At 57.3% G+C, this 24,797-nt stretch overlaps 1 protein-coding gene and 1 non-coding gene across 19 annotated transcripts in view; one reads left to right on the top strand and one right to left on the bottom strand.

The window, feature by feature from the left end:
- Positions 1-1,353: 1,353 nt before the first annotated feature.
- GRAMD1A (GRAM domain containing 1A) overlaps positions 1,354-24,797 on the bottom strand; it is a 25,465-nt gene continuing 2,021 nt past the window's right edge. For 2 of the 9 annotated variants that reach the window (XM_084960565.1, XM_084960566.1), the window contains exons 3-19: positions 15,469-15,689; positions 14,860-14,944; positions 14,629-14,732; positions 14,435-14,530; positions 13,601-13,681; positions 10,884-10,996; positions 10,574-10,724; positions 9,877-10,075; positions 8,577-8,720; positions 6,650-6,768; positions 6,421-6,563; positions 5,679-5,782; positions 5,416-5,589; positions 5,218-5,305; positions 3,982-4,089; positions 3,779-3,899; positions 1,354-1,810 (exon numbers count right to left, since the gene is read on the bottom strand). In XM_084960565.1, the coding sequence (XP_084816691.1) occupies positions 1,718-1,810; positions 3,779-3,899; positions 3,982-4,089; positions 5,218-5,305; positions 5,416-5,589; positions 5,679-5,782; positions 6,421-6,563; positions 6,650-6,768; positions 8,577-8,720; positions 9,877-10,075; positions 10,574-10,724; positions 10,884-10,996; positions 13,601-13,681; positions 14,435-14,530; positions 14,629-14,732; positions 14,860-14,944; positions 15,469-15,689 (2,144 nt within the window). In that variant the 3' untranslated portion in view covers positions 1,354-1,717. Of the gene's footprint in view, positions 1,811-3,778; positions 3,900-3,981; positions 4,090-5,217; positions 5,306-5,415; positions 5,590-5,678; positions 5,783-6,420; positions 6,564-6,649; positions 6,769-8,576; positions 8,721-9,876; positions 10,076-10,573; positions 10,725-10,883; positions 10,997-13,600; positions 13,682-14,434; positions 14,531-14,628; positions 14,733-14,859; positions 14,945-15,369; positions 15,391-15,468; positions 15,690-21,208; positions 21,431-21,501; positions 21,677-22,380; positions 22,522-22,677; positions 23,028-24,797 lie in introns of those variants that run through there. The other 7 variants (XM_084960569.1, XM_084960567.1, XM_084960568.1 and 4 more) reach the window with 7 other exon arrangements.
- LOC102159288 (uncharacterized) overlaps positions 21,788-24,797 on the top strand; it is an 18,982-nt gene continuing 15,972 nt past the window's right edge. For 6 of the 10 annotated variants that reach the window (XR_014806134.1, XR_014806132.1, XR_014806135.1 and 3 more), the window contains exon 1: positions 21,788-22,791. This is a non-coding gene — a transcript (uncharacterized LOC102159288). The remainder of the gene's footprint in view (positions 22,792-24,797) is intronic. The other 4 variants (XR_014806140.1, XR_014806139.1, XR_014806136.1 and 1 more) reach the window with 2 other exon arrangements.

Below are 24,797 nucleotides of genomic sequence, written 5' to 3'. Positions count from 1 at the left end.
CAGAACCAGCACAGGGCTTGAGTGAGACAGATTTGGGCTCTGTCTGGACCAGAGACCTTGCCTCTAGGCCCATTTCTGCTTTGGTAAGACGGGTCCAGATGGCCTCCACCTGCACAGGTTAGTGTGGGGTCCTGAAAGAGGCCCTTGCATCTAAATGTGTGGACACCAGGGGCTGGGCCTTGCCTCCCTGCTGAGTGGCCCCAGGCATGTAACTACCTGTTTCTGTCTCATGGAGTCAGGTATTAATTTCATTAGAATCAAATGGACCTCAGACCTTGGCACAGAGCCTGGTGTATCCTTGGTGCTGCTCACGACAGGACCTCCTTTTTTCTCCCTGCAGTGTTTCTGCCATCGGAGTAACATTTACTGAATACTTACACTGGGCCACCCTTATGAACTCCTTGTAAAGTGGTTCTCGAGTCCTTGGACCATCGGTATGCGCATCGCCTGGGAACTTGTTGGAAGTGTGAAGTCTGCTTCCCTCTGCCTCCTGCTTTTTTTGGCCACCCCACAGCATGTGGAGTTTTCAGGCCAGGGATCAGATCCAAAGCCGCAGTTGGGGACCTATGCCACAGCTGTGGCAATGCTGGATCCTTAACCCACTGTGCCAGGCTGGGGATTGAACCTGCGTCCTGGCGCTGCAGAGGCACCGCTGATCCCGCTGCACCACAGCAGAAACTCTGGCTGTCTGCTTTTTATTTTTTAATTTTTATTTATTTATTTTTTTTTGCGATTTAGGGCCACACCTGTGGCATATGTAGGTTCCCAGGCTAGGGGTGAATGGGAACTACAGCTGCCAGCCTACATAGCAGCCACAGCAATGCAGGATCCAAGCTGCATCTGCAACCTGCACCACAGCTCATGGCAACGCTGGATCCTTAACCCACTGAACAAGGCCAGGGATCAAACATGCAACCTCATGGTTACCAGTCGGATTTGTTTCTGCTGCGCCATGTCAGAACTCCCTTGGCAATCTGCTTTTTAAGGAGGTTCTAATGCAGCTCAAGTTCAAGAACGACTCACTTCTAACAAACCTGGGAGGCAGGTGCTCTTCTCACACACATGGTACAGAAAAGAAAACTCAAGCTCAGAGAGGTTGACCTGTTCCAGGCGAAATGCCTGCTAAGTACCAGAGGGAGGACTGAACCCAGGCCACTGGCCACTGGTCTGTCCCTGGAACCCCCACACTGGAACTTAATGGTGCAAAGCTTGGAAAGGTGCCAGGGACTTCCAATCACGTCAGTGACTGTGGCCCCAGAAAATGGAGGACCCCCCCACCCCCTGCCTCGATGGGATCTGAGTACAATGGGAGGCTCCCACCCGCTCCCAGGGCCCCACAAGCACATCCACAGCCACTTGCGACCCTTTATTGGGGCTCTGTTAACCCCAAATAAATATAATACATTAAACCCAGAGCTGAGGGAGTTGTGCACCCCGGGAGGCATCCCCCCGAACCCAAGCCGGGCAAAATAAGTTAGCAAGGGGCCTGCCGAAGGCCGGGCCAGCTCCCTGGCGAGGCAGGTGATGGCAGCTGGGCTCGCGCACGCTGGTCTAAAGTGCATCTCGGTTCTGTGGTCCCCGTGTCTGCGTGGCCCCTGGCCGGGCCACTAGGAGGGGTGGGTGGGAGGCTCCCGGCGCTCACACCGGTCCAGCAGTGGCCACCGAGCCTCTGTGTCCATCTGTCCATTTGGAGGGATGGCCTCGTGGCCGGGTGTCCTCAGGAGAAGCTGTCGTCAGGCTGTGGCTGGGAATCGAAGGGAGGGTCTGAGACGGCGATGCCTTGATGCAGCTTCTCTAGTGAGAACTTCATCTGTGGGAAGAGGCGGGCAGGGTTGGGGTGAGCACTCCTGATGCACCCCCACCCCCATTCTGCAACTGAAGAACTGGGGAAGGTCCAGAGAGGCCAAGGTCATCCTGTAATGAGAGCAGGGCCATCCCGCACCCAGTCTGACTTCTCACGGGCAGCAGGTGGAAGGGGCCCAGATGGCCTGGGTTCAAGTTCTGGCTCTGCTACTTACTGGGTAACCTTGGATGAGCCCTTGGCCTGCCCAGGCCCCTTGGTAAAATACCTGCTTCACAGGATCATTTCAGGGACCTGATGGGTGAGCACCTAAGACCTGGCACACAGGAGGTGCTCAATGCACGTTAGCTATTCTTTTTTTTTTTGTCTTTTTAGGGCCACACCCACAGCATATGGAGGTTCCCAAGCTAGGTGTTGAATTGGAGCTACAGCTGCCAGCCTACACCACAGCCATAGCAACACCAGATCCCAGCGGTATCTATGACCTTCACCACAGCTCATGGCAACGCCGGATCCTTAACCCACTGAGCGAGGCCTGGGATGGAACCGGCGTCCTCATGGATGCCAGTCAGATTCGTTTCTGCTGCGCCAGGATAGGAACTCACATTAGCTGTTCTTACTCCCTGCCGTGCAACTTTGGGAACGCCTCTACCTCAGCATTCCTGCCTATCAGGTGGGGGTGACAAGAGCATCCCCCACAGAGGCTGGCGATAAGAAACAAATCACTTGGTCATTTTAGCTCTTAGAACAGCCTGGCTCAACTGGTGTCTGCTATTAGCATTATTCTGTGCAGTCAGTCCTGTGCTCTTGGCAAAATTTGGATGAGCAGTGCCTCTGCACACCAGGACCCAAGTTCAGTCCCCAGCCCGGGGAAAATAATCAGAATTTCACTCAGGATGAGAAGGCCCTGACCTCCCTCTCTGGGCGATGGGACCCCAGCCTCGATGCCCCCTCTACTGTGCCCTGCACAGCCCTTCTCAGCATAAGCATCTCCCTCTGAGCATGATTTTGGGTGCAAGGAGGCCCCTAAAGATGGGCCTCAGCATTAGGGGCCCTAGTGACCAGAAGCGATCTTCACCATCATCCACCCATGTGGGCTCTGATGCCCCTGGGCAGCCAGACAATGCCCGATGCTCCCCAGCGCCCCATACCCCAGTGCCCGGTGTCTGTGCTGACCTGTCCCCACACTTGCGGAGCAGGTGCTTTGCGGGATCGCTCTAATAACAGCGAACACTGATCGGGTGTCTACCTGCACCGGGCACTACTCGCTGCTAACTCCTTGAATCCACATAGCGGCCTCTGAGGTAACATCGATTCTTATCCCATTTACAGAGGAGGATGCCAAGGCCCCAGTGGTGAAGTCACTTGCACAAGGTCACCTGTCAGAATCTGAACCTGGCCTTCTGCACTGATGCTGCCATCAAACTATGGGGCGGGGGGGTCAACCCCTTCCAGAGATAAGATCACAATAACCTTTGGAGAACCTCTTTCCCACCCTCATGTGACCCCTTAGTCACCTTGTAGGTGGGGAGGGGTTCAGGAACCAAGCCTTGTCTACTATGGCTGATGTGACTGGTTCGGGGAGAGGCTTGTGATTCCAGCAGCCAGTAAGAATGAGCGCTTTCCTTTGGATGTTACCCTGGAGCTGCAGGTACCATTTGGGTCCTCTTGGGGGAAAGGATGCCCAAATCAAAGCCAACCGTGGGGGTGGACAAGTCAAGAGATGGTACGAGGAACTGATTCTTACTACCATTGAGGGGCTGGATCCAGCCGTGCCTGAAGTCAGAGATCCCTGGACTTTTTCCCCAGGATGAGAACCAACAAATTCTTTCTTTCACCCTGCTGATTTCTTCCTGCAACCCTGGGAGGCAGGGACTGTGGAAGACCCCCTCATTGAACAGAGAAAGAAAGCGAGGCCCAGATGCATCTGCCACAGCTTGGGATCTGAAGACACGATCCCACAACCCCAGACCGCACCTCGTCCAGGAGCTCCACGGAAGCCCTCAGGATCTGCCTCCACTTGTGCACCTCGACACTGTGGAACTGCTTTTGCAGGGCCAGGATCTCCGCCCACTCCGTGGCCGTCTGGGGGAACTTGCTGTGGGGATACAGGGTCTGAGTGGGGTCTTGGCCTCCCCCTACCTTCCCAAGCTCCCAAGCCCCTCGGGCTGCCCACTTACCCCTTGGCCAGGGCCAGACTATGCCAGGACTCGAAAGTGTGGGCCGTCCTCTCCAGGGACCAGAGGCGGTAAAAGAGGAGGACGTTGAGGGCGATGAGGACAATGAGGCTGGGGGCAGAGGACAGAAGGCAGGAGTCAGGACACCGAGGTTCCCACAAGTCAGGCACCCACACCACGACTCCTTGAAGGGGCACCATGACAACCCCTCTTTTCAGAGGAGGAAACTAAGACTCAGAGAGGGTGAGTGACAAGTCTAGAATCACACAGTCCATAAGCAGCAAAGTCAGGGTTCAAGCCCAGGCCTATCTGATGCCCACGCCTTTAACTGCCACTCTAGGCCACCTCGCTGGGGGAGCCAGGGTCACAGAGCAGGGAGAGGGGCCTGCAGCTGGGGGGGGGGGGGCGGTGGTGAGACACAAGGTAAGGGGAGGGCGGAGGCTGGACCCTACCTCACACAGATCCTGCGGAGGCAGAGAAGAGGAGACAGAAGATGAGAGCCGCCCAGCCCATCCTGGCCACCCCGACCCCCGACCCCTGACCCTGGCAGCTCCACACAGCCTCTCACTGGGCTGCGGCTGAGAGCTGCTGCACGTATGCCCAGGCTCTCAGTGCCATTTCCCCTGAGCATCCTGCCCCAGGCCTCGGTGGAGTCTGTCGTCTGCCTCAGCCCTCTGGGCTCTCAGCTCCAAGTCTCCGCTTTCCTGGGAAGCCCTCCCTGACGGCCCACCTGCCCGGCCTGGAGGAAGCTTTCTCCAGCCTCCCTCGGCTTCCCGGTCCCCGCCCTGTCCCCTCGGCGGTGTTTCCTCATCACAACCCCATGCCTCTGTGCCGGGGCTGTCTCCTGGGCTGCTGGTCACTCTGCCTGGGCCCAGAAAACCTGAATGAAGTACGGAGGTGACATCGCTCCTTTTGCATCCCTCTCCTGGTTCCCCTAATTTCCCCTCCCTTGGGGACCCGCTCCTCCAGTGCCCTGGGCGACATCAAGCCCCTGTGATGTCCCCCCAGACCCCCCAGGGTGCCCCTCTCCCTGCAGGGCAGACCTCTCTCTCTGTGACAGGCGGAGCAGAGCACCGGGTGAGTGCATCTCAAACATCGCCTCCTCTAATCCTTGCTACAGGGCGAGCCCACGCTCCCAGGGGAGCAGAGGCCCAGAGAGGCCAAGCACTTGCCCAAGGTCACACAGCCAAGGTGCAGGTCCAGGCCTATGTGACCCCAAACCCCGGCCCCCTTACTCACACGATGCTGATGAGAACCAGGGCGCTGGGGATGCCTGCCCCAGGCCCCTGGTCCATGGACGGTTCCGAGAAGCGAGAGCTGAGGGAGCCTGCAGGGAGACACCTCAGTCAGACGGACTTATCCCAGCTCACGGCCCCCCGACCCCAGGGCCCCCAGCTCCTGCCCCCTGCCGCAGCCAGGCCTCCTGACGGAACCCACCTGAGGTGTGCATGCCAGGCCGGGCACAGGGGTCAGGGTCCGGGTGCTGGGGCCCGTCACCGTGACCCCTCCAGCTCAGGGGCCGCTTCCGCCTGCGCAGGCCAGACAGCAAGCCCCGGGCATCCTTCCCGCCCTCCTCCAGAGAGAGATTCTCAGCCTTGGCGAGCTCTCGCTCTGCGGACACAAGAGAAGAGGGCTCTGCCTGTCTGCACCCGGCCGGGCCGTGACCCTGGCCGCACCCTGGCCGCGCCTCGGACCCCTACCCAGGTGGTGGAAGTAATCCTCGATGCCGCTCCACGAGTTCTTCTCGATGAGAGACTTCACAAGGCTCCAGGGCTGCTTCCGGTAGCGGATCTCAGAGGACACTCTGGGGTCAGGGAGATGGGGCGAGGGGGTCAGAGTCTGGGACAGGCAGTCTGGGACCGTCTTGCCATCCCGGTCCCTGGGGGCTGCCTTCCCTCCCTAAATTCAGAGGGGGCCTGGTATCACTCACAGACAAAAGACACCCCCAAGGGTGCCCTGTGATCCCCACTCACTAACCCCTTCACCCAACTCAGTCCCCCCACTCAGCCCGCAGCCCCTTCTCTGTCCACTTTCACCACTTTGGCAAGTCCCCTGCCTGAAGTGCTACCCCAGCGCTGCCCACCCAAACTGCCATCCCAGGCCCCACCGCACCCTTGAACCCCTTCCATCTCGCTGCAGTATCTGGCTCCATGTGGGGTCTAAGAGACACCTCCTCATGGCCCACTGAGCTCCTGATCTTCGGCCAAACCCTCCCCTCCCCACCTTCCCATCCCAGCCGGCGGCAGCTCCCTCCTTCTAGTAGCTCAGGCCAGACCCCTTGGGGTGTTCCTGGCTTCTGCTTGTCCACCAGGGTGGCGACCAACATTGTGCAGCTGACTCGGGTCGAGAAGAGGGGAGGGGGCTGGGACCACCAGGGCAGAGCAGGGCAGGGCTGGGGGAGGGTGAGGGACGGGGGGTGGCGGGACCAAGCCCCCTGCTCACCGGAGCCGGGCCTTGTTCCGGGCCAGGCCCAGGATGCAGTAGCGGTGGGCAGTGTAGAAGTAGTCCTGGTAGGGGATGCCCTGCGTCAGCACCTCCGAGTCCACCACACACCCGCCCGCCTGAGGGCCGCGCCGGAACAGCGTCTGCAGGGTCCAGAGAGGAGCGGGGAGTCAGCGCCGTCCCCAACCCCACCAGCCCCACCACCCGGCGGCCGCCCCACCCGGCACACCTGTGTCTCCACCACAGAGGCGCTCTTGGGTCCCAGAGGGTTGTTGATGGGGATGGTGTAGGTCAGCACTCGGCGCTGGTGGCACTTGCTGTCCCCACTCCAGGGGCTCAGGGTCACGTCTGGGGGAGGGAGGGGCAGAAAGGAGACACCGTTCTCTAGTCCTGGGCCCACAGACGTTAGGAGACTCAGCTTCGTCGGAGGGTCCCGGTTGTCTGGGGGCTTGCCCACCCCTCCTCCTCACCCCCACCCTCCTTCTGGATGCCTCAAATGCCAGATACTGAGGACCCTCAGAGCTGGGGCCGCTCTCCTGCCTACTCGCTCAGCCCTCATGGGCCATCTCATCGGCTCCAGCAGCCAACCTCCCCTCTCTCTCTCTCTCTCTCTCTTTTTTTTTTTTGCTTTCTAGGGCCGCTCCTGCAGCATATGGAAGTTCCCAGGCTAGGGGTCGAATCAGAGCTGTAGCTGCCGGCCCACACCACAGCCACGCCAGATCCAAGCCACGTCTGCGACCTCCACCACAGCTCATGGCAACGTTGGATCCTTAACCCACTGAGCGAGGCCAGGGATTGAACCTTCATCCTCACGGATGCCAGTCAGATTTGTTTCTGCCGAGCCACGACGGGAAGTACCCCCAGTCTCCTCTCTTTACTAGTCCTGGCTTCTCGTCTGAGCCTCAGACCTACGGTCGTACAACCTTGTGAACACCTGCCCCTGGAAGTCTAAGTCCCCAGGACCCTTCACACTCACTGAGCTCCATGCTAGCCTCAGCATCTCCCCTCCTCTTTGGGCCTCATCTCAGGGGTGACCCCACCGTCCTCCAGGCTCCCCGCAGAGCCCTGGGCCTTGTCCTGGACTGCCCCTCCCCATCTATTCACTGACCACGGGAACAGTGCCCTGCTTCAGCCCATCCTTGCCTGGCCCTGTCTGGTCTCTCCAGCCTCCCCATGAACACCTAGTCTCCACCTCTAGTCCAGGGATAGCTTCTTAAAGCCAAATCTGACTCTGTCCCTCTCCTGCCCACAACACTCCATGGCTCCCCAGTACCCCAGACAGATACTGAGTTCCTGTCTAGTCTCTCCAGAATATAAGCATAATACGGGGGACATACATGCTCCCAACACAAGACAGCCTTACTCATTCTGCAAGGGATTCTGCATGGTTCGCTGTCATCAGTACAGGGAAAGAAACAGAAAAACTACCATCTGACGAGCCCCTCCCCTACTTGAATCTCTTTTGCAGCTTCTCATGCTCCCTGCTGTCCCCAGCCCTTCCACCAGCCCTGATGCTGCTGGTTTCCAACCCTTCCGCCGGCCCTGATGCTAAGGCGTCCCCTCTCCACACCCACCAGCCCCCAGGGGCTTCCCTTAGGGCCTCTGCAGGTACCCTCTCCTCTTCCCTGCCTGCTCCGCTTTCCCTGGAAAAATTCCTCTTTTGGGCCATGGTTTCAATTTCACATCCTTCCAGCCGCCTTTCCTGACCACCCCCCCCCCGCCCCCGCCCCAGATCACAGCTACTCCTCGCCATACACACTTACTGGGTATCAATTTACTGTCATTTTCACTAGATCTGGGAGTTTGTCTGTCCTGGTCTCTGGCAACAGAGTGAGCACGAAATATGTGCTCGTTAACGCATGTTGATTAAATGCGCACTATCTGCTACTGTATTAACTCATTTAGTTCTCATGAGACCCCGACAGGGCAGGAACTACAATCACACCCGAATTACACAGAAGAAGTGGAGGCACAGAGGCTCTGCAGTGGGCCCAAAGCCCCTCAGCGAGCACGAGGCGGAGCCCCTCTGGGCTGAGGGGTGGAGGGGCTGCTTTTAACTCCCCCACCGGCCCCACCTGGTCTGCACCAGGGCCCCTGCCCGTCTCCTCCCCGCCCCACACCCCACCCCCTGCACCCGGGTGACCTCGGCCCCTGACCTGTGAACTTGCACTGCTGCAGGAAGCCCTGCAGGAAGGGCGAGTCCGAGAAGAGCATCTGCTGGAGCCGCTCGGCACCCACGTGGAAGACGGAGTTGATGAGGAGCCGGCCAGAGAGGTCCGGAAGCAGGGCCGCCAGGTCGGCTGGCGACAGAGAAGGACAGGGGATGAGGCTGCCTGCGTTGTCCCCCTGTTTCCCTCTGGATAATGTCTCCTCCCCACTCCCAGGCCTTTCGGGTGGCTGGGCAGCCCTGTCCTCCTTTCCTCCTTCCTTTTTTTTTTTTTTTTTTTTTCCCACTTTTTAGGGCTGCACCCATGGCATATGGAAGTTTTCAGGCTAGGGAATCAGAGCTGCAGCTGCAGGCCTAGGCCACAGCCACAGCCACAGCATCGCCAGATCCTCAACCCACTGAGCGGGGCCAGGGATCGAACTCAGGTCCTCATGGATACTAGTTGGGATCTGAACCCACTGAGCCACAACAGGAACTCCCCTCCTTTCCTCCTGGACCAGAGCAGACACTGACACAGAGCCAGCTACTCGGCCCTTCCACCATGAGGATGGCTTTATGGTGGGCTCGTGTCCCAGCCAACAATCAGAGCCACCAAGATCAGTTCAAGGTGGAGCACACACCTAGGCCCACACTCTTGCAGTCGCAGTGACGCCAGGGGTGGGCATGCTGCAGTTTTCATCCACAGTGATGGGCTCAGGGGTGTGTGTGGGTGTGTGTGACCCAGGCCAGGCTATCAGCCACTGTGATGGCCTCAGGGGGGCGCTCATTCTCCAATCAGAGTCAACTCCTGGGCCAGGGCTGGGGCCCTCCCTACCCTCCCAGGGTAGAAGTTACCGGAGAAGGAAGTTGGCGGAGACAAAATGGAAATAATGATGACGATGCTGGCGGTGGAAATAAGAGCCAACACTTACTAACCGGCCCAAGCACTTTGCATATATTAACCCATCTAATTCTCTGAAGGACAACTCTATGAAATGGGTACTATTATTGCTAATCCCGTTTTGCAGATGAGGAACATGAGGCTCAGAGAGGCTGAGTCATTTGCCCAAGTCGCACAGCTAGGGAGCGGTGTGGCCAGGCCTGGAGGCCCGGCAAGCCCAGCAATGCTCCCATCCACTCTGCTGAGGGGCCTGCAGAGCAGAGCTAAACGTGGGCAGATTGCTAACAGTGCCATTTGGGCACCTGACACCCCCCCCCCATGTTTAGGTCCCCTGAGCCCGCTCATCTCTTGGCAGAGCCCATCTGAGTCTTTCATAACCAAAGCAAATGAACTGGGCCACCAGCCTCACCTTCCTCCCCTGTGGATGAGGAGGAGTTACTTGTGTCCGTCAACAGCTCCTCACTGGGCAGCAGGTCCAAGGTGCCCAGGGAGGTGGGCCCATCAGGTGGGGCGGGCTCCGCATTGGGGGGTTCAGCCACCGGGGTCACTGTCTGGCTGGAGGAGGCGTCAGGCTGGCTGTCCGTCGGCTCCTCCTTGTCCTCCTCTGCCTGCAGAGAAAAGCTTCATCCAGCCTTGTCCAACCTCATCCCCGCCTGAGGGCTTGTGCATCCATAGCCATCGGGAAGTTTTGGGAGCGCAGGAAAACCAGTGCTGGGGAGGTCGTGTGCGGATTTCGGGCTCCCGGGGCTACGAGGGGCCCGGGGCCCCCAGGCAAGGGCTCCTCTCAGCCTCTACCAGGCCTGTCTGGGATGCCTGGGCTAGAAGGTTTCTTATGACTGTCCTGTCTATCATCTGTCTCCTACCTCATCCATCCATCCCTCCATCCCTCTCTTCTCACCCTTTCCATCTGTCCACCCGTCCCCATCTTTGCCTGTCCTCCTTTCTCCCTACTGGTCCTTATTTTCCTTGCCCATATTTCCAGCTCCATCCCATCCCTCCATCCACCCACCCCTCCATCCACCTCTTCTCTCTCCAGTCCCTCCCTGTTCCCCCCAGTCTGTCAGTCTGCCCCTCTCCCCGACACCACCCAGCACCCTCCTGCTCACCCCGTGGTCTGCATCGCTGCTGGCCCGGGAAAGGTTGGGGGTGATGCGGCCACGGCGCGAACCGGCTGGGCTTGGCTCCTGGCTGCGGTCAGCTGCCCCCGAAGGGGTGATGTCGCTCAGGGCGATTACATCTCCCACTTCCTTGGGGCTCCTAGGGAGAAAGAGACAGGGTGGGACCGCTGTGTCTGTGAGACCTCCTGGTCTTCTAGACTTTGTACACCCGCCTCAGTCCACCCAGAACCGGAGCTCTGCACACAACCCCTTCCCGTCTCCCCCGACCCCTGGAACCGGCTGCTAAGCATCAACTCACCCTAGACCATTCAGCTGCAAGGGGCAGACATAGTCCTCATCCTCACTGGTAAGGCCCAGCTCTGAGCCGTAGCACTGATGCACCAGGTGCCAGAGCTCGCGGGGACTCAGCGTCTGGGCAGACAGGATGTCGGGTTGGCCCCCACCTTCTCAGGGTCAGAGCCCTTCCCACCAGGCCCCACCAGCCTTCAGCCTCAGCAGTTCCCCTGGTGTCCACAAGGGGGCAGCTTGACCTACACACAGAGCCCAGACGCCCCCCACCCCTTCCCCCTCAGGTCCTCCCAGTACTTCCGCAGGTTAAAGTTTCCAGTCTTACAGAGAATATGAGGCCCACGGTGGAGCTGTCACATGCTTGAGTTCACCTCGGGGGTTCCAACCCAGCCCAACCAACTCCAGAGCCTATGTTCCCACCCTCCACGCTGTGCTGCCCCCAGCTATTTTCCAGGTGTTCTCAGAAGCCACCCACGGCCAGAGTGGCTGGATGACGCTGATCAGATAGCAATAACAGCAGCAGCAGCAGCAGCTGACATCATTCACTGCGTTGTTACCATATGCCAGGCATTCTCCTAACCCTTTCTGTGTCCAACAATTCTGTAAAGTAGGTGCTAATATTGTCATTTTAAGATAAGGATGCAGAGGCATAGAGGTGGGTAATGTCCTCCAATTAGGAAGAGGTGTGTTGAGATGTGATCCCAGGGGGCTGGTCCAGCCCTGGAGCTAACCACTGGACCCCACTGCCTCCCAAGAGCTGCCATTACTTATTCGGGGCTCAGCTCTCAGGCTGCAAATGAGGGACGGTCCCCATCTGACCAATGGGGTGCCGTGACTTGCACTCAGGCATAGGGCTGAATTTCAATCCAGCATTTTGGCTGCCTTTGCCCTTGCCCTGCCCTCAGTGCAGATTCGGACACTGCCTTCTGAAATAAGTCAGTACCTGTCTGCTTCAACAATTACCTGGTTGGGTTTTCAGCTACTTACAGCTGAATGCATCCTACATAAACTCATGGAACCACAGTGGGCATTTCAGGGTTGGCCCAGAATTCACTATCAAAATAAGTATAATCTCAAATCCCTTACTCAAAATCTTTGGGATAAGATTTGAGTCAATATTAAGAAATATATAGGAGATCCTGTCATGGCACAGTGGAAGCGAATCTGACTAGGAACTATGAGGCTGCAGGTTTGATCCTTGGCCTCGCTCAGTGGGTTCAGGATCCGGCGTTGCCATGAGCTGTGGTGTGGGTCGCAGACGGGGCTCGGATCTGGTGTTGCTGTGGCTGTGATGTAAGCCGGTGACTACAGCTCCAATTAGACTCCTAGCCTGGGAACTTCCATATGCCGCGAGTGTGGCCCTAAAAAGCAAAAAGAAAAAAAAAGAAAGAAAGAAAGAAAGAAAGAAATGTATGGATTTAAGAAAGATAATAGAGTGTCTATACTGTAATAAAGCACCAATAACATCCATATTATATTTAGTATCCAGTAGGTACAGTGTGTATCAGAGGTTTTCAAAGTGTGGTCCAAGGATCTCTGGGGGTCCCCTAGACCCTCTCAGGAAATCCATGTGGTCAAAATTATTGCCATAGGTATGGTAAGAGTTATTAGTAATAAAAGATGTTACTTGCCTTTTTCACTTTTATTCTCTCACGAGTATACAGTGCGGTTTTTGAGAGACTATGTGATATTATCATTCTGATGACTAATGCATCTTGTGTATCTTGTGTTCAAAAACTTCCCAGCTTCCCAGTTTCAGTATCTACTACCATATGTATGGATAGATACACCCCACTTAACAAAAGCTCTTTGGAGTCTATTCTAAAGAGTGTAACGGATGCCGAAAACGATAAAATTTGAGATGCACAAGCCTATTTTATGCTGGATCCTACAACTTTATGTGGAATCGCAATGATTTTTACCCCAGTCATACGCATTAGTGTGTTTTCATTCTGAAACACATGAAGAGTCACATTCATTGAGTAAATAGAGACCTGTGTTATTCAAGAAGCACATGGGGCCGTTTAAGTTGAAATTAATTAAAAATGAAATTAAATTAAAAATGCAGATCCTCAGTCACACTAGCCACATTTCAAGGGTTCAGCAGGCACCAGGAGCACCCTTCCATCACGGCACAAAGTTCCATGAGACAGTGCTGATGGGACTACAAATAGGCATGTTAACTCAGGTCAGGTTTTGCTGCCAAACGTTTCCCCAAATCTCCCAATTTTCAGAGCATGTATTTTATCTTATTTGCTTTTTAGGGTCGAACCCATGGCATGTGGAAGTTTCCAGGCTAGGGGTCGAATCGGAGTTGTAGCTGCCAGCCGACACCACAGCCACAGCAACGTGGGATCCGAGCCGTATCTGCAACCTGCACCGCAACTCATGGCAACTCCGGACCCTTAACCCACTGAGCAAGGCTAGGGATTGAACCCGCATCCTCATGGATACTAGTTGGATTCATTTCCACTGCACCACAGTGAAAACTCCCTTCAGAGCATTTCTGATCTGCAGGTGGTGACTAAGGGGCCGTGGGGACGCGTTTCCTGTGGGCAGGGTCTGGCACTGGAGCCTATGGAGGAAGCTACAGGTGTGTTGGGTCTGGTGCCCATGGAGAGGAGCTGGAGGGGTCCTCCATCAAGACCCCCGAGTCCCGGCACCCCTGACTCCATAGTCGCCCCCAGCCCAGCCCCTAACCCTGTGCCCAGGACTCCACAGGCCCACCTTTTCAAGTAGCGCGTTCTGCCAGAGGCGGAAGATGAGGAGGAAGCAGCGGTCTCGGGCCCCGAAGGAGGTGAAGAAGTGCTGCAGGAGAGAGAGGGGTGTGAGGAGGGAGAGGCGAGGCCGAGCGAGGAGGAGGCTGCCCCACCCTCCCCCCGGCCCCGTGCACACTGTGTTCCCAGCTCTCCATCCCCAGATGGCCACTCACTCCTCCTTACACTCAGTCCACTGGATCTCTGTCCTGTGCCCAGCCCAGCAGAGGACAGCCCTGGAGTCACCATGACTAGGAGACAGCCCCTGGCCCCGGCCCCGAGGCATTGGCCCCGAGGCACACAGTCCAGGGCAGGAGGTGGGGTCAGCCCAGAGTGGCTGGGTGGCTCAGGGAAGCCCAGGGCACTTTCCCAGTCTCCCATACCCCAACGGACCCACTTTGGCCAATAAAAAGCAAAGGGAGGCTGTGAAGTCCTCCCTCCCCATTTCTTTCTCTTGTCCTGTCTGGGCCACCAGTGTGAGGCAGCCGTCTGGGACCCCAAGGTGACAGTCATGATAGAAAGGAGTATCAGGGAAGGCTTCCTGGAGGAGGCCTCTGAACTGATAGACTTTTTCTATGAATACTATGAACAGCTGTGTGAGGGGACAGACTGACTGTAGGGCCTGAGATAAGAGTGGGCGCAGGGGTCCGGCTCGGGGGACGACGGGAGCGGGGGCTGGGAGAATAAAGAGGAAGGGAAGGCTGAGGCGCTGGGTCCCCTTGTGGGGCCCTGGGGAGCAGGGAGGAGCGAGGAGCCAGTTAAGCTCAGGGGCCACAGGGCCCCCGTGAGCTGGCCGGCCGCCCACCTTCTCGCTCTCTGTGCAGATCTGGATGGCGTTGGGGATCAGCTTGGCCGTCTTTTCCTTCTTCAGACACGTCACTTCCTTCAACTGGATGGAAATCTGAGGACGACAGGCAGGTCAGGAGGGGCCAGGGCCAGGCGCCCCCCCCCCCCCCCGCCCCGGGGCCCTCCCTGCCTCCCGGTGGGTGGCCGGCTCACTGTGGTCTCCCAGCGGAAGATGTTGCTGTAGAAGCAGATCCAGTTCTCGGAGAGATAGAGGCGGCCCTGGAGGAGGATCTCGCGCTGCAAGGCACAGGAGTAATCTGAGGCGGCCGAGGGGAGAGACGGCAGACACCCGAGTCACACGGCCGTCCTGGCCAGGCCGCCACACACAGGGAGGGCCAGGAGGGCAGTGCGGGGAGCTCGGGCTCTGGCTTGCGGGAGACTCACCCACAATGAGGCGTTCGGCCTCAGGGAGTTTGCTGAACAGTTTCCGGAAGTCCTCGTTCCGCTGTTTGTACGTGGGGCTCAGCATCTGGGGAAGTTTGGGAGGTGAGGACTCGGACCCCTCATTCCGTCCCACAAAGCTCCTAGCACCCCCCAGTGTCCTCGGCCTGGGACAGGCTCTCTGAGGCTTCAGGGTCTAGCTCCCTTCTGGCTCCCACTGCCTGTCACCCAAGGGAAACCACGATGAGAGCTGCACAAGCCGGGCCCTGGGCCACGTACCCACCAGCATCACAGACTCAGTGAATGTTCCCTTCAGTCTTGCAAGGTCGGAATGGTTTCTCAAGGAGAGAGAAGCCCAGAGGGGTTAAGCAACTCACTCAAGGTCACCCCGCATCTAAGAAGCCACACAGGATGGGATCCCCACAGGTCTGCCCCAGCACCCACTCCTTGATCCTGCAGCCCCTGACCCCTCCCTCTGACCCCTCCAGCAAGACCCCCTGCCGAGACACTTACATTGTACCAGCTCTGCATCTTCTGCAAGGGAAAGGAATGGAGTCAGAATGAGCCCCTGGACCCCCCTGCCCTTCCACCTCTCTCCCCACCCACCTGCACTTGCACCAACCTTGCTGTTGCGGATGAAATTCCGGCTGCCCAGGCTCTGGGTGCTGGGCGTCCCGGGCACCCCGCCCTTCTCTGAGGAGCTGTCTGACCCCTTCTCCACCATGGTGCTTGGTTCTGGCTCAGGCGGGGGTCGGCTTGGGGGCAAGAGCTGGAGCCGCTTACGGAGAGACGGGGAGCTGCTTGGCGTGCTCCGGCCGGAGTGGGGAGTGGTGCTGCAGGGGAGAGAAAGAGGGGGTGTCACAGCGAAATGCAGGCTCAGGCGTGAGGACAGGCCTTTGGGGGGCACCCATCAGTCCATTGATCCCCACCGCTCCACCCCCACTCCACTTCCTAGCATTGAGACCCAGAGCGGGTTCCCTGAGTCCCTGTGCCTCAGTTAGTTCGTCTGTAATCCAGGGGTGAGAGATACATGTCCTCGTTTGGTTGTTTGGAGAGTTAAACAAATCAATGCACGTCGAGTGCTTCTAATAGAGCCTGGCACATAGTGAGCTCTCAATAACACTCGCTGTTTTTAAAATTAACTCATTAATTCATGCAAACAATAACTATTTATTGAACAACCACTTCCCATTCACTCACTAATCGGGTAGTGAGTCCCATCCACAATGTCCATTCTCTCCTTGCCTTTTTTTTTTTTTTTTTTTTTTAGGGCTGCACCTGCGACATATGGAGGTTCCCAGGCTAGGGGTCGAATCAGAACTGTAGCCACTGGCCTACACCACAGCCAGAGCAACACAGGATCTGAGCCATGTCTGCGACCTACACCACAGCTCACAGCAACACCAGATCCTTAACCCACTGAGCGAGGCCAGGGATCGAACCTGCATCCTCATGGATGCCAGTCAGATTCATTTCCGCTGAGCCACGACGGGAACTCCTGCCCATTACTTCCTATCTTGCCCACTTCCCCTGCCCCGGTGCCCGGGCCCAGCCTCCCTCCTCTCCCTCCTGGACATCTCAGCAGCCTCTTCTCTGGTCAGGCCAGGGCCCTCCTGGTTGTGCCCCCCACCCCCACCCCTGGCAGGTATAATTCACTCTAGGTGAAAGCAAGCTCCTCCCCTTGGAGCCCAGGCCCTGGTGTGGTCCCTGTGACCCCATTCACTCTAACCATCCCTGGCTCCTTTCATCCCTAAAGCTCACCACCTGTGTTCCCGCCTCAAGGCCTCTGCACCTGCCGTTCCCTCTGGCTGGAATGTCCTTCCACAGCCCCAGCGTCACAAGCTCATCTTATTCAGCTCCACTGTTCCTCCTCCCCAGCCTGGCGTCCCCCCCCCAGCCCCAGGCTCCCCTCACACTCGTCTCGTCCTGTTCACTTATTCGGCTTGTTTAATGTCTGTCCCAGACTGTGAACACCAGGTCTTGGTTGCCCCTGTGTCCCCAGGACCCCAAGCTGTACCTGGCACATGCTCAACTCTCAATTAGCATTGCTGACTACGGGAATCATCCGTGCTGGCTGGAGCTGGACGCATCAGAGACCAGACAGTGGGCCCACCTTGGGGAATAAGCCTTCCGGTGGGGAGGCAGATGCTGAACAAACAGAACCCCAAAGGACTGAACAAATTAGTGCGGACTCTGTATCAGGACTACAGCAAGCTCTCCATATGTTGAATTTTATTATTCTTCACACACCCTGTGCATTTCAAACTATTACCACTCTTTAAAGAGGAAGAAATTGAGGCCCAAGGCAACACACAGCTGTTATAATTCAAGGCAGGACTCCAATGAGGCAGCCGGGGGGTGGGGGTGGGGGGCCTCTATCTACCCTGGGGCGGAGGGGGGAGTCCCTCAACCACTCTGTCTCTAAGCTCTTTCTTTTTTTTTTTTGGTCTTTTTGTCTTTCTAGGGCTGCACCCAAGGCATATGGAGGTTTCCAGGCCAAGGGTCTAATCAGAGCTACAGCTGCCGACCTACACCGCAGCCACAGCAACGCCAGATCTTTGTCCCACTGAGCGAGGCCAGGGATCGAACCCGCAACCTCATGGTTCCTAGTCAGATTCGTTTCCGCTGCACCACGATGGGAACTCCTCTTGTCGCTAAGCTTTAGCACATGCTGTTCCCTCTGTCCAGAATGTCCTTTTTCTTTGGTGCCTAGCAAATTCTTCTGCAGCCTTTGGGACTCTTGTTCATACACCCCCTCCCTCCTGGACGCTGCCTCCTTTCTGCAGGTCCCCGCCATCCCCTGGCAGTCCCCACCCCATCCCTAACCACTCCGCCCACAGCGGACTACCCTGGGCTGCAGCTGACTGATGACAGCTCCACTTCCCCCACAGGCCTGTGAGCTCCCCAACAGCAAGCCTTGGTGTGGCCCTGGTCACCATACCATGACCCAGTATTGCTCAGGATGGGGCCCAAGGTAGGAGCTTTTGTCATCCTTGTGAAATGACCTCGTGGAGTAACAGAAATATGTAAACGAGACGCAGCTTGGATCCTGTGTTGCTGTGGCTCTGGCGTAGGCTGGCAGCTACAGCTCCGATTAGACCCCTAGCCTGGGAACCTTCATATGCCAAGGGAGCGGCCCAAGAAATGGCAAAAAGACAAAAAAAAGAAAAGAAAGAAAGAAAAGAAATACGTAAACGAAATAGATGGTGACCTGGGCCACCACCACTCGCCCCAGTGTCTCGCAGCTGCCTTCTCCCAGGTACCCGTGCTTCCATCCCTGGCCCTGGCCCCCTCTGTCTGTCTGCTCCCCACCTGCCACGGAGGGAGCCGGTGAACAGCCCAGTCAGGCCAGCCGCCCCCTGGTGAGCCCTCCCCTGGTGGCACCTCCCTCTAGCTAAGAGGCCAGGGCTGGACCCTCTCATCACCCCCACCCAATCTCCCCCAGCCTCTGCCTTGGCTGTTTGCCCTGTCCAAACTTCCTTCCTCCCCGGTGGAGCACACAGCCCTGTCACCACCCGCACACCTGCAGCCAAGGTGCCACATTGACCCTGACAGGCACTGCACCAACACTTTAGCCTGGAGTCTGCTGCCCCAACTGCCCCCAAACTCCAGACATTCACGCCTTAAGTGCGTATGGAGCACCCACCCTGCACCAGGAACTGGGGACACAGAAGTGGGCAAAACGTTTGCAACGTCTACTCAGGGGGACTCGACACTCGGGTTGGGGAACAGCGCCTATCGGTAAGAGAACATGCGAATGACTGAGGGGTGAAGATCCCTCGGACCCCAGTCAGGGCTATGAAGCAGCATGGCTCACAGGAGCAGCACCAGCAGTGCCAGGAAGTTGTGAGAAAGGCAGTCTGGGACTCAGAGCAGCCCTCTCTCTGATCGGGAAGTCGGGGAGGGGCCCGGGAGTGTCTACTGCATGTTCCAGGCTGAGGACCTCAGAGATAAAGGAGGGCTGAGTGGGTGGGGGTGGGGTGGTGCGTGGGGCGCACTTGCACTGAGCCCGGAGAACAAGGCGCAGATCTGGCGGAGGGCCAGGGAAGGCTGTTTTAGGGGTAAGAACAGTGCGTCCAGGACAGGACTGAGCTTGGCAGCTCTGAGAAGGAGCCAGGCGGCCAGTGGGGCTGGAGAAGGAGGAGAGGCGGGCACAGCCCCGCCCTGTGGGCCCCAGGCAGGAGCTTAGGCTTCACCCTGAGGGTCCTGGTGAGCTCAGGAAGGGTCCTGAAAGAGGGTCAGTCCTCCCCTGCCTCGTCTTCCTGTCCCTGCGGCCACAGATCTAGGGAAGGGTGCCTGAGGACAAGTGTGACACACACAGGGCACGGCCTGCGCCCCTGGATCTTGCTCCTTGGCAGGACAAAGAGGAAGTGTTCAAGCCTGACAGCCCCGAGGCTGCCCAACTAGGCAGGCCGCGGTAGAGGAAAGGGAGGAGCCCAGCCCCACACGGTGACATAGCTGGAGGACCGTTATGGGGGCAGGGACTTGGAAGGGAAAGCGGTTTTGCCACTGCGCACACCTCACCTCCGGCTTCCTGGGCCTAGACAGGCTGAGAGCTCCCTCTGGCCAGAAAGGGACAGAGGCACACACAGGTGTGCACAAAAGGAAACTTCAACAGGGGTCACACACAGCCCATGTCACAGGCAAACGACTGTTCCCTACAGTTTTAAGTCTCCCCCACCCCCCAGCAGCATCACAGGTATATTAAAGGCACACACAAAGCCACAGCATCCAAGCACAATTACCCACACACACCTGCAGGGCTACAAGTGTGCTACAGCCACCCACAAAGTCCCAGAAGTCACACACACACACACACACAAACACGCGCACGCGTGCGCGCGCAGCTGCAAAGGATCCCGGGAACAGAAATCCAGGGAAAGTCCCAGGTAAGTTACATTCACACATACAGACACAAGAAAGTCGCAGACAACTGAAGGCACGTGACATTCCTAGAGTCACCGAGAGAGCCACGCAGGGAAAGAAAAGGGACAGAGGACCCCGGCTAACCTGTGCACAAGCCAGGGAAATTAAGTCTAGGGTCAGCTCAGCTCTCATGGTGTTCCCCCATACGGGGGGGGGAAGAGGAGCAAAGGCCTGCCCTTCCGTGGCGAGGGGTGGACATATCAGCTTCTGTCGCCCTGATACTCAGTCATGAAGGACTCAGGAATAATGCAGCTCCAGGAGGCTGTGGACACACCTCAACAATGCAAGGACCAGGTATTGAAATCACGTGCGGAACATGCTTTATAAACCATAACACGGGAGCAATGTCACTTATTATTGCTCCAAAGAGTCAAGGGTACACCCAAGGTCTCAGCAGGGAGGGTCCCAAGCCCACTAAGAGCCACAAGGGGTCTCTCTCTCTCTTACTTTGCACACACACAAAGCCCCAGAGGGTACCAGCTGCTCACATGGAAGCCCAGGCACACTCAACAATGTCACAAAGGGACACAGACAGGAACATTCACACAAAGATAGAATCAGAAGCAGATTATAGGCACAGCCCCAGGGGTTTCAATCATACCCACCAAGTCCTGGATGCACAAAGACACACACAAGTGACTTGGGTTTGCACACAGAGCTAATAGATGCAGAGGTAAATTACAGGCACACACAGAGCAGAGGGTCACAGCAGCAAACGCAGCCCCAGACACGTATGCACACATACACTATAAAGTCACAACTGAACACACAGGCAACTTACAGTGAGTGACACGTGGAACCACAGATGGAATCTGAGATAAATTCACACATTCACACATGCACACACGGCCAAGAAGGATCACAACCATCCTCACACTAGGAGACTTAGACATATGTTCACACATTCCAAAGTCACAATCAGACACACATAGGTCTGACCAGATGAGCTACACTGCACACGGACATACAACCACAGGTCACAGCCACGCGGAGCCCCAGACACACACCATAGTCACAATCAGACACACACAGGGAGCTTACAGGAACACATGGAGCCACAATGGAATTGGAACTAAATCACACACAGAGCTAAAGAGGATCACAGCTGCCTGCTCGCTAGGACCTCAGATGGCATCCACACTTCCAAGACACCTACAACTGAAAACACTCTGGGCCCAGACAAGTAGGTCAATTCCCTACCCACGACCCCAGAGAATCTCAGGCACCAGGTCTGTGGCCACGCAGAAGGCCCCTCCCCAGCAGCTCCGAGACTCGCGACAGACAAGGATGGCCGGAGGGGGCCCAGACCCAGAGAGGCTGCCCCTGGGCCTGCCCGGCCTCCGGAGCCTGGAAGCCGGGGCCGGCGGGGACTTGTCTCTGCCCTGCCTCCACCGCAGGCCCGACGACCGGTCGGCCTCGCGCCCACCTCTCGCCTCCCAGGCAGGGACGAAGCAGGGCTGGGGGCGCTTCCCGCAGGCCGCACTCCCGGCAGGAAGAGACTTGGATCCCCGGTCCCAGCCCCGCCAGCCGGCGCATCGCGCCCGGGCAGTGACGTGCCGGCCTCCCAGCGGTCAGCGGCCGGCCCCCGAGCACACCCCTGCCCACCCCCTAAGCCTCCCTCCCCACGGCCGGCAGCGGTGCACAACTCCCGGACATCGGCTGCGGCCCCCCCACCCCGCCCAGCCCCCGCACCTCCCCCCCGCCCCCGGCGGTCCTTACTCGAACATGGATGCGGCGCGGCGGGCGCCCAGCCGCAGGGCAGGGCCGGGCCCGGCGGAGCGGGACTGGGCTGCGCTGGGCGTCCCCGCGGGGCAGGCGCCTCGCCCTGGTCGGCCGCCGCCCCCACCCGACCCGCGACCCGCGACCCGCCGCCCGCAGCCCCGCACAAAAGACCGGGGCCGCCGGAGGCCGCCGCAGCGTCAGCTCCCCCTTCCTCCCCGCCCCGTCGCGTCACCGCGCCGCCCCCCGCCCGCCCGCGGGAGGGAGGGGAGGGACCGGCCGAGGCGGGGAGGGGCGGCGGGGCCTAGCCGGAGAGTCCGGTACCGGGAGGGAGGAAGGGACCGAAGGGAGGCGGGAGAGCAGGAGGTGAGAGCCAGAGGGACACAGCCGGGGTTGGAGAGGTGGCCGAGGCGACGGAGGGACGGCAGGGACAGAGCGAGGCCCCCAGGGAGAGGGAGGCAGGAGGAGGGATCAGAGATGGAGGGACCGGGCGCTGGGGCAGGAAGAGACACACATTGAGAGGGGAGGCTGGGATGCCAGAGACCCGGAGAGAACAAGAGAGAGGAAGAGAAAAAGAGAGACAGCGGATCTAAGGAGAGAGATGAGAAATGGACCCGGGGCGGAGGGGCACAAGGCGGGGGCGCAGAAAGAGGACAACACAGACTTAATTAAAACAAAACATCGCCATGGCAGCTAGCTGTCCGCCCAGGCCCTTCCCGCTCCCCTGGTACCCGGAAAAGGGTCCTCTGGCCCCTGTTGAGACTCTGGCTGGGCGCTCTCGGCATCCCCACCCCCCACCCCGGGGGGAACCTGAGAGGTGGGGCGGAGCTGGGGGTGGGATGGAGATTGGGGAAACGGAGGTGTTGGGGCTGTGGGTACCTGGGGAACCGCAGCTGGCGGGAAGTGGGCGGGACCCTAAGACGCCTCCCTCTCCTCATCTCTGAGGCCCTGCTGTCCTCTCAGGGAGGCCCAGCGCCTCGATCTCTGGGGACCCCCTCTTGGGCCCAGCCTAAGTTAAAATCCAGCCTTCCTGGCCCTTATCTGTGCTGTGACGTCGGGCAAGTCCTGCAAATCCCACTAACTCTGTGGTCAGAGCTCTCCCACCTGACAGTGGGGGTCAGGGGCAGCCCTGTTACAGAAAAGGAAGCCGGGCCTCAAAGCTGGGAAGTAACTCACCACTGAGGTCACGTTGCTGGACGTCAAATGGACGCAACCCTCCTTTGATGCCATGAGCTGCGCCTGTCTGGCAGTGGCCGCCTGAGTCTGCAGTGTCCTGGACTCCTTGTGCCTGTGAGTGAGTCCTGCCCCACAGCTCCTGAGCACAGGTGCCCCTGCATGGAGCCTTCTCACCACCCCTCTCCAGACAGGCTGTTCCTGCCTCTTGGAAAACCTCCATTCCCACAGCTCTCCCACCCTTACACCCCCTCCCTTCCCCCCAAACCCACCAGCTTCTCCTTTTTGGTGGACAGCAGGCCCCAAACTTCAGCTCTTCTTGACCTTCTCTTTCCCTCACACCCACATCCAGTCTCTCAGAAACCCAGTGGGCTGAGCCCACAAAATCTATGCAGAATGGAAGCCCTCCTCCCCCATCGCCCCCAGCCTGGCCCAGCCTCCATCCCCTCCTGGACCATCACACTGCCTCCTCCCTGGTCTCCCTGCTTCAGTCCAGGCCTCCTACAGTCTGCTTCCCACACACAGCCCCAGGGAGTCCGTGAAATGGTGTCAGGTCAGGGCCCTCCTGGCCCAGCTCTCTCCTGGGACTCCATGTCCCTCCAGCTAGAAGGAAAGTCCTCCTCTTAGTGTCAAGGCCCTGCTCTAACTTCTTCAGCCCACTCTCACTTCTCTCGACCACTGCCTCTAGCTACCCTGCTGGTCCTCTAACTCCTCCGACACATTCCTGCCCCTGGGCCTTTGTACTGGCTCTCCCTCTGCAGGGAAGCTCTTCCCCCAGTTCTTCCTGTGACTGCCATTTACCCTCAGTTATCTCAGGGGGATCTCAGAGAGGCCCTCCTTCCACCATCTCCCTGTCTCACTGCACTCTCTCTTTGCCTGTTTCTTCTCTGGATGTACTTTAAAATGTCTAATTAGGAAAAATTTATTTCAAACAGGAAAAAGTACAACAGTTCCCCCCAGCCATATTGAATAGATGTGGACCTTTTGGCATTCTTGCTTCAGGTCCTTCCTTTTTTTTTTTTTTTTTTAAGAAATGGGGAAGTTCCTGTTGTGGCTCAGCAGGTTAAGAACCCAACTAGAATCCATGAGGATAGGGTTCGATCCCTGGCCTCTCAGTGGGTTAAGGATCCGGTGTTGCTGTGACCTGTGGTATAGGTTGCAGATGCAGCTTGGATCCCGCATTTTGCTGTAGCTGTGGCATCGGCCAGTGGCTACAGCTCTGATTTGACCCCTAGCCTGAGAACCTCCATATGCTTCAGGTGCTGCCCTAAAAAGACAAAAAAAAAAAAAAAGATTTTCTTTTAAATTCCCGGGTGGGGGCAGGGGTAAATTGGGAGTTTGGGATGAACAAATACAGATTACTATATAGAAAAAAAAAACAGCAAGGACCTACTGTATAGCACAGGGAACTGTGCTCGATTTCTTGTAATCCCCTATAATGGGGAAAAAAATCTGAAAAAAAATTAGATATGTATATGTGTACATATAACTGAATCACTTTGCTATACACCTGAAACACAGAATTTTGTAAATCAACTATACTTCAATTTAAAAAATTTTTCAGAAAACTAAACTAGAATTTGTTGGCTGGCAATTATTGACATAGTATTTGCATTGTATCTACAGCTATGTACATAGCATTTACATTGCATTCGATCTTAGAAGTAATCTAGTGATAAAGTCTACAAAGAGGATGTGAGTGTTATATGCAAATACTACCTCATTTTCTATGAGACATCTGCACAGTTTGGTGTCCACAGGGGTCTTGGAATAGCCCCCATAGATACCAAGGGACAACCGTGTATGTCATGTCACAAAATTTACAGGAAGCCACACTCATACAGTGCCTCATACACTTTTATTTTCTTCTGTTCTTTTTCTTTCCTTTTTTTTTGTTTTTTTTTAACACTATGCTCTTTTCAATTCTCTCCTGGTTCTATTTGGGAAAAAGTGCTGGTGGCAGGGCACTCCACTGGTTTCGTGGCCCTTAAATGGGTCATGACCCACAGTTTGAAAAACACTGAGCAGGTGTTTGCCTCAGGTCTTGATAAGCAGCGCTCAGCTGAGCTCAGCTGGTTATCCCAACACATATTCCCAGTTACGGTTTTTATCTGTGCATCTGT

Source organism: Sus scrofa, chromosome 6, assembly GCF_054392235.1.
Source record: "Sus scrofa isolate SSC_HxYL_T2T_F1_AM1 chromosome 6, Sscrofa_HxYL_maternal_Yorkshire_Landrace_v2.0, whole genome shotgun sequence".
NCBI lineage: Eukaryota > Metazoa > Chordata > Mammalia > Artiodactyla > Suidae > Sus > Sus scrofa.
Note: the sequence above shows the minus strand (reverse complement) of the source record. Positions and strands in the feature narration are given on the sequence as shown.